This window comes from Babylonia areolata, chromosome 13, assembly GCF_041734735.1.
Source record: "Babylonia areolata isolate BAREFJ2019XMU chromosome 13, ASM4173473v1, whole genome shotgun sequence".
Taxonomy (NCBI): Eukaryota; Metazoa; Mollusca; class Gastropoda; order Neogastropoda; family Buccinidae; genus Babylonia; species Babylonia areolata.
In genome coordinates this window covers 9,770,792-9,786,904 of record NC_134888.1, presented here as the reverse complement: position 1 = coordinate 9,786,904, position 16,113 = coordinate 9,770,792, and the positions used below count along the sequence as shown (strand labels likewise).

Here is a 16,113-nt window from a genome sequence, read left to right as displayed (position 1 = left end):
TATATAGGTCCATGGTCAGTGATCACACACACACACACACACACACACACAGAGAGAGAGAGCGAGAGCGAGGAAGAAGATGGCAGAGCCAGAAACACTCGCGCACGCACACAGAGACACAGACACACAACACACACCAAACCCCCCCCCCCTCCCCGCACCACACACTACCACCACCCATAACCCTGCCCCTCACCTTGATCCAGGGATGGTCTAGCGCGGCCTCCACAGTGAGTCTGGTTTGGGGGTTCAGGTCCAGCAGCTTCATCACCAGGTCCTTGGCTGAGGCTGACACGTTGATCCACGTCTTGGCCTTCATCTGTCACACATCACCACCATCATCGTCATCACTATCTTCATCATTTGAGTCACAGTCGTCGTCACCTCACTTTCACTTCACTTGTCCCTTAGTATGGATGACAGTTGGGGCACCACATATAACCTGTCAACCACATTCCTCATCTTTCTGTCGTCACCTACATTACCTCATACATTTTCGCAACCACATCATCGCCACCACCATCATCGCCACCACCATCATCGTCACCAACATTTTCACCACATCATCATCGTCACCAACATTTTCACCACCACCATCATCATCACCATCATCATCACCAACATATTCATCACCACCATCATCATCACCAACATCTTCACCACCACTATCATCATCATCACCAACATCTTTACCACCACCACCATCTTCGTCACCATCATCGTTACCAACATTTTCACCACCACCATCATCACCACCATCATCATCACCAACATCTTCACCACCACTATCATCATCATCACCAACATCTTTACCACCACCACCATCTTCGTCACCATCATCGTTACCAACATTATAATCACCAGCATTATCAACACCACCATCACTGTCACTGAAACTGAAACTGTCACCAACATCTTTACCACCATCACCATCAACATCACCAACATTATACTTACCACCATCATCACCACCACCATCATCGTCACCAACATCTTTACCACCATCACCATCAACATCACCAACATTATACTTACCACCATCATCACCACCACCATCATCGTCACCAACATCTTTACCACCACCATCATTACCACCACCATCAACGTCACCAACATCTTTACCACCACTATCATCATCACCAACAGTGTAACATGGACCATGGACACCACGGGATGTGTGCAGTGTAACATGGACCAAGGACACCACGGGATGTGTGCAGTGTAACATGGACCAAGGACACCACGGGATGTGTGCAGTGTAACATGGACCATGGACACCACGGGATGTGTGCAGTGTAACATGGACCAAGGACACCACGGGATGTGTGCAGTGTAACATGGACCATGGACACCACGGGATGTGTGCAGTGTAACATGGACCATGGACACCACGGGATGTGTGCAGTGTAACATGGACCATGGACACCATGGGATCTGTGCAGAGGGGCCTCTGCCTACCACGTGGGCCCACACCACCTTTGGGCCTGCTCAGAACACTCAGCATGGAGTTCCTTTAACGGGGAGAAAAAGCATATCGCTTCCGAATCATTTTTTTCTAACTGATTGTCTTCGTCTTGTTTTATTTTCTTTCAAGAGGAAAACAATGAAGAAACCCAAGAACAACAGTATAAAAACAAACAAACAAAACAAACATTCAAACCCACCACAGGAAAACCAGAACCACCCTCAGCTGTGCCGAACGGTTGGGGACCTTTGAAGTAAATCCAGCACAGAAACAAGCAAGTCGCCAGAGGAGGCAAACAGGGCACTGAACAAGCATTTAACACACAACTTCACAGACACCAACACTGGCAGACATCTGAAGCAGGCCAACCCAGACATATGAAGGAACATAGCGACCTCACAGTGGAGAGAGAGGGGGGGGGAGGGACGGGGGGAGGGAGAGGCAGACAGACAGACAGACAGACAGAGATTGATAGACAGAGAGAAACAGGGACAGAGAGAGCGAAGATCATAGACTAACTGCTCGATAATTAAAACGGCAAGGCAGAGAAGTCGCCTAATTAAGAGAGCACTTCAGACGCACTAATAATTCTTCGGCTAGACTTCACCTGATCTTTCTTCACCCACCCTCTATGTGTGTGTGTGTGTGTGTGTGTGTGTTTGGCTGGTTGTTTATCTCTCTCGCTCAGTAGTGCGCGCACACATAAATACACAGACACACGCACACACACACACACGCACACACAGACAGACAGACAGACAGACACACACACACACACACACACACACTCTCTCTCTCTCTCTCTCTCTCTCTCTCTCTCTCCCGGCACCTTCCATTCATGACGACATACAACTGTGTTGTGGAGAGGGAGGGGATGAAGAACAAACAGCGCGATGGGGTGTTGTCAGATATGGACACTGGATGAGCTGTCATCGTCAGTACGGTCAGTCTGACCACTGTCAGTAGTTGTAGTAGTGGTAGTAGTACTGGTATCATTGCTGGTGGCTGAGCTGTCATCGTCGTCACCATTACTATCAGTTGCAGCAGGAGTAGTAATAGTATCATCTGTATAATTATCAATGTCATTGTCATCAATATCATCTGTATAATTATCAATGTCATTGTCATCAATATCATCACCATCAAACTTCAAAACGATCATCGTCACCAGTAGTGGTAGTGGAAGTAGTAGTAGTCGTAGTTGTAGTAGTTGTTGTCTGGATCACTCTGCACGGCTTTGGTGCCTCTTTGATAAAAGAAACTGGAATAGAAACTAGTAGTAGTACCATCATCATCGTTGTTATCATCATCATCACATCATCACACACCACCAGCAGAAACTAGTATCATGATGATCATCATTGTCATCATCATCGTAGTTGATGTTGTTGTTAAGCATATCATCATCACTATCATCACCATGGCCACCACAACTATATACCATCAGCAGAAACTAGCAGTAGCATCATTATCATCATTGTCGTTAATGTTGCTGTTATCCTCATCATCACCACCACCACCACCACCACTATATCACCAGCAGAAAGAATTAGTAGCAGCAGCGACAGCAGCATTGTCATAAACACTATTTGTTATCATCATCATCGTCGTCGTCGTCGTTGTAACTAAACCACCACCACCATCCGCATTGTCACAAACACAATGTTGTTGTTATCCTTATCATCACCATCATCATCGTCGTCGTCGTCGACACTATACCACCAGCACCGCCATCAGCATTGTCACAAACACTATGTTGTTATTATCCTTATCATCATCATCATCGTCAACGTCGTCGTCACTATTCCACCATCACCACCACCACCACCACCACCAGCATGGTCATGAACACTGTCGTTGTTGTTATCCTTATCACCATCATCATCATCGACGTCGTCGTCTCTATACCATCACCACCACCACCACCACCACCAGCATGGTCATGAACACTGTCGTTGTTATTATCCTTATCACCACCATCACCATCATCATCATCAACGTCGTCGTCACTATACCATCACCACCGCCACCACCACCAGCAGCATGGTCATGAACACTGTCGTTGTTATTATCCTTATCACCACCATCACCATCATCATCATCAACGTCGTCGTCACTACCTCCCCCCAAGCACCAGTCTCACATGGTAGGTGCCGTGGCAGATGATGTCGTAGAGCCGCTGTCGGGTGCCGCTGAAGGGCGGGTAGCCCCCCAGCAGAATGAAGAGCAACACACCCGCTCCCCACATGTCCACCTCGCACCCGTACGGCTTGCGTTCGATCACCTCGGGGGCCATGTACTGCGGCGTGCCCACCCGGCCTGCCGGCACATACACACAGTTGGAGAGAAGGTTCAAACCTCCATTGGTCAACAAGCCACATCATGTATTCACACACACACACACACACACACACACACACACACGTATCTAGCTATGTATTTATCTATCTATCTATACATTTTGACAGCGAGAAGAAGAAGAAGAAAGGGCAATGAGGAGAGAAACGAGGTGACGGAGGGGGAATAAAAGTCTGCCGGTGGCTTGAGGACAGAGAGTGGGGCCGGGGGGCCGGGGGGGGGGGGGTCAAACCTCCACAGACCCACGTCCACAGGCCAAGGAGACCACAGGGAGCGGGGAGGGGGCAGGAAGGAAGGAAGGGGAACAGGGAGAGGAAGAGCAGGAAAAAGGACAGAGGACAGGCGCAGAAAGGAAACAGGGGTAGGAGGGAGAGAAGGGGAGAGAAGGGAGCGAGGGACAGGAGAGAGAGAAAGAGAGAGAGAGACGCAGGGAGAGAGGCAGGGAGAGAGAGGCAGGGAGAGGGACAGGGAGAGAGATGCAGGGAGAGGGACAGAGAGAGAGGGGGGGGAGAGACGCAGGGAGAGGGACAGGGAGAGAGAGGCAGGGAGAGGGACAGGGAGAGAGATGCAGGGAGAGGGACAGAGAGAGAGGGGGGGGAGAGAGACGCAGGGAGAGGGACAGGGAGAGAGAGGGGGGGGAGAGAGACGCAGGGAGAGGGACAGGGAGAGAGAGAGAGATACAAGGACAGAGACGCAGAGAGAGGGGGGGGAAAGAATGAGAGAGAGAGGGGGGACAGGAAGAGATGCAGGGAGAGAGAGAGAAAGAGAGGGAGAGTGACAGAGAGAGAGGGGGGGAGAGAGAGACGCAGGGAGAGGGACGGGCAGAGGGACAGGGAGAGACGCATGGGGAGGGACAGGGGGAGAGACGCTGAGAGAGTGACGCAGAGAGAGGGACAGGGAGAGAGACGCTGGGAGAGGGACAGGGGGAGAGACGCTGGGAGAGGGACAGGGAGAGACGCAGAGAGAGGGACAGGGAGAGAGACGCTGGGAGAGGGACAGGGAGAGAGACGCAGGGAGAGGGACAGGGAGAGAGACGCTGGGAGAGGGACAGGGAGAGAGACGCTGGGAGAGGGACAGGGAGAGACGCAGGGAGAGGGACAGGGAGAGAGACGCTGGGAGAGGGACAGGGAGAGAGACGCTGGGAGAGGGACAGGGAGAGAGACGCTGGGAGAGGGACAGGGAGAGAGACGCTGGGAGAGGGACAGGGAGAGACGGAGAGAAGCAGGGAGAGGGACAGGGAGAGACGCAGGGAGAGGGACAGGGAGAGACGGAGAGAAGCAGGGAGAGGGACAGGGAGAGACGCAGGGAGAGGGACAGGGAGAGACGGAGAGAAGCAGGGAGAGGGACAGGGAGAGACGCAGGGAAAGGGACAGGGAGAGAGACGCTGGGAGAGGGACAGGGAGAGACGCAGGGAGAGGGACAGGGAGAGACGCAGGGCGAGGGACAGGGAGAGACGCAGGGAGAGGGACAGGGAGAGACGCAGGGCGAGGGACAGGGAGAGGGACAGGGAGAGACGCAGGGAGAGGGACAGGGAGAGACGGAGAGAAGCAGGGAGAGGGACAGGGAGAGACGCAGGGAGAGGGACAGGGAGAGACGGAGAGAAGCAGGGAGAGGGACAGGGAGAGACGCAGGGAAAGGGACAGGGAGAGAGACGCTGGGAGAGGGACAGGGAGAGACGCAGGGAGAGGGACAGGGAGAGACGCAGGGAAAGGGACAGGGAGAGAGACGCTGGGAGAGGGACAGGGAGAGACGCAGGGAGAGGGACAGGGAGAGACGCAGGGAGAGGGACAGGGAGAGACGCAGGGCGAGGGACAGGGAGAGGGACAGGGAGAGACGCAGGGAGAGGGACAGGGAGAGACGCAGGGAGAGGGACAGGGAGAGACGCAGGGCGAGGGACAGGGAGAGGGACAGGGAGAGACGCAGGGAGAGGGACAGGGAGAGACGGAGAGAAGCAGGGAGAGGGACAGGGAGAGACGCAGGGAGAGGGACAGGGAGAGACGGAGAGAAGCAGGGAGAGGGACAGGGAGAGACGCAGGGAGAGGGACAGGGAGAGACGGAGAGAAGCAGGGAGAGGGACAGGGAGAGACGCAAGGAAAGGGACAGGGAGAGAGACGCAGGGAGAGGGACAGGGAGAGACGGAGAGAAGCAGGGAGAGGGACAGGGAGAGACGCAAGGAAAGGGACAGGGAGAGAGACGCTGGGAGAGGGACAGGGAGAGACGCAGGGAGAGGGACAGGGAGAGACGCAGGGAGAGGGACAGGGAGAGGGACAGGGAGAGACGCAGGGAGAGGGACAGGGAGAGAGACGCTGGGAGAGGGACAGGGAGAGACGCTGGGAGAGGGACAGGGAGAGAAGCAGGGAGAGGGACAGGGAGAGACGCTGAGAGAGGGACGCAGGGAGAGGGACAGGGAGAGAGACGCTGGGAGAGGGACAGGGAGAGACGCAGGGAGAGGGACAGGGAGAGACGCAGGGAGAGGGACAGGGAGAGAGACGCAGGGAGAGGGACAGGGAGAGACGCAGGGAGAGGGACAGGGAGAGAGACGCAAGGAGAGGGACAGGGAGAGAGACGCAGGGAGAGGGACAGGGAGAGAGACGCAGGGAGAGAAGCAGGGAGAAGAGCAACAGCAAAAGGACAGGAGTCAGGATAAAGACATGAAAAAGACAGGCACAACAAAATGTTTATATAAAAAAAAGATCAAACAAACAAAGAAACAGAAATGAGATGATAAACTGAGGTCTCAAGCTTAGCTTAGCACGCGTAAAAGAACCCAAGGCAACAAATGGCTGTACCCGGCAAATTCCTCTTTGACATCAAAACAATCCACTCTGATATTAAAACAAACTACTTTGATATTAAAACAAATCCAATCCACTTTGACATTAAAACAAATCCAATCCACTTTGACATTAAAACAAAACAAATCCACTTTGACATTAAAACAAAACAAATCCACTTTGACATTAAAACAAATCAAATCCACTTTGACATTAAAACAAATCCACTTTGACATTAAAACAAATCCAATCCACTTTGACATTAAAACAAAACAAATCCACTTTGACATTAAAACAAAACAAATCCACTTTGACATTAAAACAAATCCACTTTGACATTAAAACAAATCCAATCCACTTTGACATTAAAACAAAACAAATCCACTTTGACATTAAAACAAATCCACTTTGACATTAAAACAAAACAAATCCACTTTGACATTAAAACAAATCAAATCCACTTTGACATTAAAACAAATCAAATCCACTTTGACATTAAAACAAATCCACTTTGACATTAAAACAAATCCAATCCACTTTGACATTAATACAAAACAAATCCACTTTGACATTAAAACAAATCCACTTGCGCTACACTGTGGCGACCCGCTCTGCCCGAGGACAGCAGCCTGAATTTCACACAGTGACTACGATACGATAACATACGGTATGATACGGTACAGTACGCTACGAGAGAATACGATACGATACGATACAATACGATATAATACGATACGATACGTTGCGTACGATACGGTAGAATATAATACGATACGATATAATACGATACGATACGATATAATACGGTACGAAACAATACGATACGATAAATACGTACGATACAATACGATAAATACGGTACGATACAATACGATAAATACGGTATTATAGAGACAAGACGAGGAGGAAGAAGAGTAAGTAAAAAGAAAGAAGGAAGGTGGATGGGGAACAAACTGATGAGAAAGGAGACAACCCAACGGTAGAAGAAAAAGAAAAAGATGTTTTGAGAAAGACAGAGGAAACGACAAAAGCAGAATAGCAATAATAATAAATGTTAAAAAACAACAACAACAAAACAAAAACAAAACCAAAAAAAAAAAAAAAAATGACAATGACAATAACCAAAACTGTATCATTATTCTTATGATCATCATCATTATTATATTTATCACCATTTGATTTACTCAGCATAAACGCTTACAAACGCTACGCAGAAACATTTAAAATGAAATAACACACAACAAAATAAAACAAATCACTTCAAAATAAAATCAATCAAAATGTTTTTTTCTTAATTAAAAAAATCTAATTTCAAAATAAAATACAAAGAAGTAATAGGAGGCAAAGACCCCCCCCCCCCCCCCCTAAAAAAAAGTATCCACAGTGGCCTGAAAGAAAACAGAGAAAAAAAGCAATTAAACCTCATTCCATTTGACAAATTCAACCTGAAAGCCGAAAGAAAAATGTCTGTATCGCATAAAAGCCACGCCAAACGCGAAATAGAATCGAAAGATGCAAAATGAACACAGAAACAAAACACTGCAAATCCTCCCGCAGTCTATTTTAATCATCCAAAAGCAAGCATGAAACGGCAAACATAATTCCTCTGGAGTTTTTGTTTGGTTGGATTAGATTTTTTTTTAACGTAAATGCAATGCGTTGATTAACATGAAGAGAAGGGGCTTTAAAATGCTGTTTTCGTCGATGCAAAGCTATGAGGACATTCTATGGGCTTTAAAATGCTGTTTTCATCGATGCAAAGCTATGAAGACATACTATCGTCTCGTGTTTATGGTGGAACGTCTCTCTCATCTTCCACAATCTCTGTTTCTACTCTTTAATGAAGCAGCTTAATCGCAAAGAAAAAGTAAACACCCACTCCCCCTTTTCTTCTCCCCCTCTTTCTGGTTTACAAAAGTCGAACATTTATCGATTGTTTAAACCAGAAAGGTCATGGTTAGATATCCCATAGCCATTAATTTTTACGACCTTGGGGGCAGTGAATTAATTCATACCCACTGTGTCCACGGCTCGGTCCTATCCTTTCCTTCTACCGTCTGGACCTTCCCCAGTCCAAGTCATGCACCCATTTACACCTCAGTTGAGTGAGGAAAATCGAACTTCCTTTCCCACGGACACAACGCTATGCCGAAACGGGGCCCCGAACCTGATCACTGGTGAACACTGGGTCATACGTCCATCGCTGATCACTGGTGAACACTGGATCATATGTCCATCACTGATAACTGATGAACACTGGGTCATATGTCCATCACTGGTGAACACTGGGTCATACGTCCATCACTGATCACTGGTGAACACTGGGTCATATGTCCATCACTGGTGAACTGGTGAACACTGGATCATATGTCCATCACTGATCACTGGTGAACACTGGGTCATACGTCCATCACTGATCACTGGTGAACACTGGGTCATATGTCCATCACTGGTGAACACTGGATCATATGTCCATCACTGATCACTGGTGAACACTGGATCATATGTCCATCACTGATCACTGGTGAACACTGGATCATATGTCCATCACTGATCACTGGTGAACACTGGATCATATGTCCATCACTGATCACTGGTGAACACTGGATCATACGTCCATCACTGATCACTGGTGAACACTGGGTCATATGTCCATCACTGATCACTGGTGAACACTGGGTCATATGTCCATCACTGATCACTGGTGAACACTGGGTCATATGTCCATCACTGATCACTGGTGAACACTGGGTCATATGTCCATCACTGATCACTGGTGAACACTGGGTCATATGTCCATCACTGATCACTGGTGAACACTGGATCACATGTCCATCACTGGTGAACACTGGGTCATATGTCCATCACTGATCACTGGTGAACACTGGATCATATGTCCATCACTGGTGAACACTGGGTCATATGTCCATCACTGATCACTGGTGAACACTGGGTCATATGTCCATCACTGATCACTGGTGAACACTGGATCATACGTCCATCGTCTGACCGATTCTGCGACGGCGCCTCCACACACACACGCGCACTCTCTCTCTCCCTCTCTATTTCACACTGAATTTATCGGAAAGCGTAAAAACTTCATTCATGATTTTTTGGGGGTATTTAAATCAAACAGCTGGTGTGTACACTACACCAGCCCCCTCTCTTTCTCCCTCTTAGTGCTTGCGTGTGTCCGTGCATCCGTGTGCAGTGCAGAGGGAGAGTCTGTGCGTTACCAACGTGTGTATATGGGCTTCACTGAACACGGGCATTTTTTGCTAATGTTTATAGGTGTGTGTACCATGCATGCATGCGTGAATAAATAAGTGCGTGTGTACGTATCTTTGAATTAAAAATATAACATTCACACATATATATATTTGCAACACTCACTAAACAAACAAACAAACAAACAACAACAACAACAACAAATCCCACACAGCACTGGAATTAAATCATAAATACGTCTGTTAAAAGAACAAAAGAGCAACAGACACACACACAAAACCATGACTAAACTAATACGATCACTGCGGTCATGTCTGAAAGCGTAGCGTTGTTATAAGACTTTGCTCAGTGCCCAGGCCTGCGTCAGTCAGTACATCGCTGTTACAAGACGTCAGTCAGTACCGCTGTCACAAGACGTCAGTCAGTACACCGCTGTTACAAGACGTCAGTCAGTACACCGCTGTTACAAGACGTCAGTCAGTACCACTGTTACAAGACGTCAGTCAGTACACCGCTGTCACAAGACGTCAGTCAGTACACCGCTGTCACAAGACGTCAGTCAGTACACCGCTGTTACAAGACGTCAGTCAGTACACCGCTGTCACAAGACGTCAGTCAGTACACCGCTGTTACAAGACGTCAGTCAGTACACCGCTGTCACAAGACGTCAGTCAGTACACCGCTGTTACAAGACGTCAGTACACCGCTGTTACAAGACGTCAGTACAGCGCTGTTACAAGAAGTCAGTCAGTACATCGCTGTTACAAGACGTCAGTACACCGCTGTTACAAGACGTCAGTACAGCGCTGTTACAAGAAGTCAGTCAGTACACCGCTGTTACAAGAGTCGTCAGTACAGCGCTGTTACAAGAAGTCAGTCAGTACACCGCTGTTACAAGACGTAGTAGTACACCGCTGTTACAAGACGTCAGTCAGTACACCGCTGTTACAAGACGTCAGTCAGTACACCGCTGTTACAAGACGTCAGTCAGTACACCGCTGTTACAAGACGTCAGTACAGCGCTGTTACAAGACGTCAGTCAGTACACCGCTGTTACAAGACGTTAGTAAGCTCAACGTTAACAGGTGAGCACATGCACGTCTCCTTAGTCTTTCATGCACTGACTTGGGGGAACTACCATCTAACTACAAACTACCTTAAAAAAATCAAATAAAAATCAAAATGAAAATGGGTGTACATAAGCGAAATAAAGTAAAACGAAGTAAAAGGAATGGAATAATAATAATAATAATAACTTGTCACACAGAAAACTGTACACAGTTATGTTGTTTTCTTGGTTTATCTCCTTTGAAGAAAGACCACCCCCACTCTGCCTCTACAACAGAACATTCAATGTTAAGGAAGAGTTGTTTTTTTTCAAAAGTTAGAGTTCATTCACAGAAAAGAAAAAAAAAAATAAATAAATAAAAAGAACCAAAGCAAAAGGAAGAACAAAAAGTGCGGTAACAAGAATGAAAATCAAAATGTGGATGAAATGAATCTGGAGGAGGAGGGTAAAAACACAACTTTCCCGGAGACATCAACAGCGATTGCGTGTCGGAGAAAATGTCTGCTCGTGTGTGAAGACGATGTGATGGAGGAAGTCCACATTCTGCTGTGGTTCAAAGTCTTCATTTTGCTATGGTTTTAAGTCCGGTTTAAAGTCCTCATTTTGCTATGGTTTAAAATCCGGTTTAAAGTCCTAATTCTATGGTTTAAAGTCCGCTTTAAAGTCCACATTTTTCAGCGTTCACGGTCTCCATTCTCCTGCTTCCACAGCATTCAGTCTGGACGCTGTGCTTCGTGCTGTATATTGTTTTACTATCCGATGTTGTGAGGATTACACACTGAACTGACCAAAATCCTGCAATTCGTAATATGTAGACTTCTGTTTATAGTGCACATTTCCAGCCTAAATTCTGAGCAGAGTATGTGTGGATTTAACGGCAATGGTGTGTAACTAGTTACAGGCTGCTGTAGGTAACAGAAAATGGTGTGACAGCAATGGTGTGCAACCAGTTACAGACTGCTGTGGGTAACAGAAAATGGTGTGACAGCAATGGTGTGCAACCAGTTACAGACTGCTGTGGGTAACAGAGTGTGGTGTAACGGTAACGGTGTGTAACTAGTTACAGACTGCTGTGGGCAGCAGAGTGTGGTGTAACGGTAACGGTGTGTAACTAGTAACAGACTGATGTGGGTGACTCCGTGCAGTCTGTGGTCTGTGGTCCACCTCCTCCAAAAGCCTACACTCACCGTTCTCCGCTCTCCAGTGCCACCAACGGCCTTCAGTCTAGTTACACCATCAGTGTGCACACACAAAAGAAAAGGGGAGGAGGGAGGGGGGAGAGGGGGGAATGAGGGAAGGAAAACGGAGAGGGAGAAAAATCATTTTCGTGTTGAAACTGCCAACCGATTCTGAAATCGCGTTATTCGTCTCTTAAAATCTTCGGCCCATCTGTCATTAGTACAGCTACGCAATCATTCTCATCATACCCCCCCCCCCCACCTCCTCCCCCATCCCCTACGCCCGGCCTGACAACATAAAAACAGTTCATTCTATCTACATCTGCTGCCGAGTTAGTGCCGTTTACGCTCAAAGACTGAACTTTACAGGTACTCCACTTCGGACAGGCAATTTCCGACAGGACTGAGGTACTCATCCCATCCTGTAGCCCCCAGACGGTTTCATCGATCGTTGGCACACAGGACAGGACACGCCAAGGGTTTTCTGAACGCTAAGTTGGTTCACGTGCTGGCTACAAGTGCACGTCGCCTTGGCAAACCAGCTGCACGCTGAACGTTTCCAAAAGAAGTGTGTGTGAGACATGTTTTGCTCGTAGGCATTCACAAAGGGAGGAGGGGATTATTGCGCAACTGATTCTCACACCCAACTGGAAGAGATTTTCGGTCACAATGGTGTTTGTACCCCCCGGAGTTTTTGTATTGCTTGTTTTAATTTCCGCACAGAATCCCGTACAAGACATTTCATGGTCTAACAGTAGCAAAATGACAGTAAAAATAATGTTGGCATTGTTTTCTTTTTATTATTCATTTTGTTCTGCACAGGATGAATGAAGCAGTTTTATATTTGTATCTGAATCAATAATTCTCCTGCCTTTTCTTTCGTTTCTTTCAAAACAAAAAATGTGTATGTATTAAAAAAAAAATTTTTTTTTTAATTCATCATGGCAAATTATTTGATGAGAAATTATTCAGCTTCTGTTTAAATGATCTTCATTCCAATCATTGAGGAAAATAGGTTTCAGGGCAGATCTGTAAATTTCTTCCACTAAGGAGAAAAAATGACTTCAAAACAGAATTGTAATTCTCCTCCACCATGCTCCTCCTTCACACGCTGACAGATAGTTTCTCCCTGCCTCACCCTCCTCCTCCACACACTGCCCCCACCCCCTCATCACCACAACCCCAGCATTCCCACCACCACCCTCCACAGCAAGTCTGGTTAAGTGGTTAGCATGGTGTCTTACCCACAATATCTTCTCGAAAGTCAACCAGGGGCTCAACCCCTAGTTGCTCCGTTATGTCTGCAAGTGCAAATACAGGCAAAGGCAATGTAGACCACCAGTTACACACACATAAAGGGCACTTGGCCACAACATAAACGTGTCTCAGTACGAATGGAAGCATGTTTGTAAGTAGGCCTATATATACACGCATACACATACATGAGTGGCGCGCTCTTGACACGCGCTTGTTTAAGGTTCATGGCAGTTACCACTGGAAGCTATGTACACACGTACACAGGTGACCAAGTCAAACAGCAACAGTGTGTAACAACACAGACAAACAAAAAAGAAAAGAAGACGAAAAAAAGGAAAGAAATGTACATGCCATGCGGATGCGTAATTATCACGTGCAGGTGACGGAATCAACCAAAACATAGCACAACACAACACTAATAACAATAATAATAATAATAATAATAATTACTATGAATAAACGAAGTACAGACAACAACAATACCCGTTACAACCGCACAACAACCCAACAAAACTCTACAACAGACGACACTGTGTCCATGCACACAGCTTCCATGCAAAGGCTCCCCATAAATGGCTGGAACGACAGCCCAAAAGTCAGAATGAAATGCCTTCTCTTCCCCTACTCATTAGACTAAAAAAATGTTGCTTGCTTCATAGAATGTAGGCTAACTGAAATCCAAACATGCTTTTGAGAAAACAGATGCCGCTGACATGCAAATCCACACAATCAGAAAGCTTTTAGTTAATAAACTGGTTGAAAGAGACGCGAAACGTAGTAATGACGCTAAAATGGAATTATGACGGCATCTCTTCACGTCAAGAGCTACTAAAACCTGCGTCAAGTGCTAAGATATCAGCGTTTGCTTTCATTCAAATAGTTATCACACATTTAATCTTCAAAGGCACCCCCACCCGACCCCTCTCTTCTCCCTCTCTCCATGCTCCCACGTGTCTCACACACAGTACGGACGTTTTGTTGTTTTTTGTTTTGTTTTTCGTCAATAACTACTTTAAGCGCGCATGCTGAGCTAGCGAATGATCCTTCGTTTCCTGACTATTCCTCCCCTACTTGTAACTTCAAAGCGACACTTTTCCTCTTGTGTGTCTAAGTTTCTGTTCATCTCCCCGTCCTTCTTTCCCTCCGCTCTTCCTTTCATTTTCATCGCCGTCTGCATCGTCCACGTTTTATTTTCTCCCTTTCGTACTTACCTCTTCTTCCTATGCCCTCCCCCCACCCCACCCCCCTTTTTCTGTCTTTCTTTCACCCGTTCCCCCCTCTTTCAACGTTTGTTGTTGTTGTTGTTGTTTTTGTTTTGTTTTTTCCCTTCCGTTTTATCACATAATTTCGTAATTGTGAATCGCCTTCAGGAAATGAACCTCAAGACTTCATTTCCCTCTTCTGACACTCCTTTGTAGCCTTACCAGGAACATAAGCCGTACTGCAGACCCCCCCCCCCCCAACCCCCTTCCCTCTCCTCACCCATCCCCCTCACATACACGCGCGCGCGCATACACATATGCGCACACACGCACGCATACAAGCATGAGCGAGCGCACGTCATCACATTACGGTGGACAACTCTTATGAATTTATATTTCGCAACTGTCGTTCCAGCATTGTCATTTTTTTTCTTTCTAACGTAACGTTGGGGTCATAAACAAACAATCACAACAAATACTCATAACCCAAAACAAAGAAAGAAGGAAGGGAGGACGAAGAAAGACAAAGGCTGAAAGAGGCGGGGATTAGGAGAAGTAGTGCGAAGAACTACTGGAATAAAGAAAATGCTTGTCGTTCCTCTCAACTTCAAGTTAATTCTAATAATGGGGGCTGGGGGGGCAATCATGACTATAACAGATGGACTACCAGTCTCTATCATGTCCCTCCACCTCTCCCCTTCCCTTTAACGACGTATTGAACCAGCCAGCCCCCCCACCCCCTCCCCTTCACCCAACCTATAACGCACGCCTACCTCTCCAGGACCACTATTTCACCACCACCACCCAACCTGTCCACCCTCCCGCCAACACCCGTAAGTCCCTCCATCACCACCCCGACCTCACCATCACCCTCAACCATAGTACCCCGACACCCTTCCAACGCCCCCCACCCTCCCCATCTACCCACATCCCATAGCGTCCCACACCCAAACTACCCCCCTCCCCCAGCTACTGGTGGCCCTGTGTGTCCCACCTCCGGTGATGTAGCCTCCCTCGGGCAGGTGGGTGGCCACCCCGAATCCGCCCAGCTTGACGGGTGCCGAGTTCTCCTTGGAGGCCAGCAGCACACAGTGGGGCTTCAGGTCACGGTGCACGATGCCGTTGGCGTGACAGTAACGTAGGGCCTCCAGGATCTGCCGCATGTAGTGACTGAAACCACAGACAGTGTGTCAGACTGGGGACAGGGAGAGGGGGGAGATGCAGAAAGAGACACAGAGAGACACAGAGACAGACAGAGAGAGAGACAGAGAGACAGAGACAGAGAGAGACGGACAGTGATAGAGACAGACAGACAGACAGACAGACAGACAGACAGACAAAGACATAGAGAGAGAGACAGACAGATAGATAAATTCAGTTCAGTTACTCAAGGAGGCGTCATTGCGTTCGGACAAATCCATATACGCTACACATCTGCTAAGCAGATGCCTGACCAACAGCAGCGTAACCCAACGCGCTTAGTCAGGCCTTGAGTGTCAGGTCAGAGAGAGAGAGAGAGAACACTGAAATGTTTAATGATATTGGCTGCAATGCTCTCGTGACACAGGTGGTCCAAATCCGA

At 47.5% G+C, this 16,113-nt stretch overlaps 1 protein-coding gene across 5 annotated transcripts in view; it reads right to left on the bottom strand.

Annotated features, from left to right (window-relative positions):
- Positions 1-16,113, bottom strand: part of LOC143289046 (peripheral plasma membrane protein CASK-like) — a 661,124-nt gene that overhangs the window by 354,548 nt on the left and 290,463 nt on the right. For 3 of the 5 annotated variants that reach the window (XM_076597850.1, XM_076597848.1, XM_076597849.1), the window contains exons 6-9: positions 15,526-15,701; positions 13,317-13,373; positions 3,609-3,784; positions 197-319 (exon numbers count right to left, since the gene is read on the bottom strand). In XM_076597850.1, the coding sequence (XP_076453965.1) occupies positions 197-319; positions 3,609-3,784; positions 13,317-13,373; positions 15,526-15,701 (532 nt within the window). The remainder of the gene's footprint in view (positions 1-196; positions 320-3,608; positions 3,785-13,316; positions 13,374-15,525; positions 15,702-16,113) is intronic. The other 2 variants (XM_076597853.1, XM_076597851.1) reach the window with 1 other exon arrangement.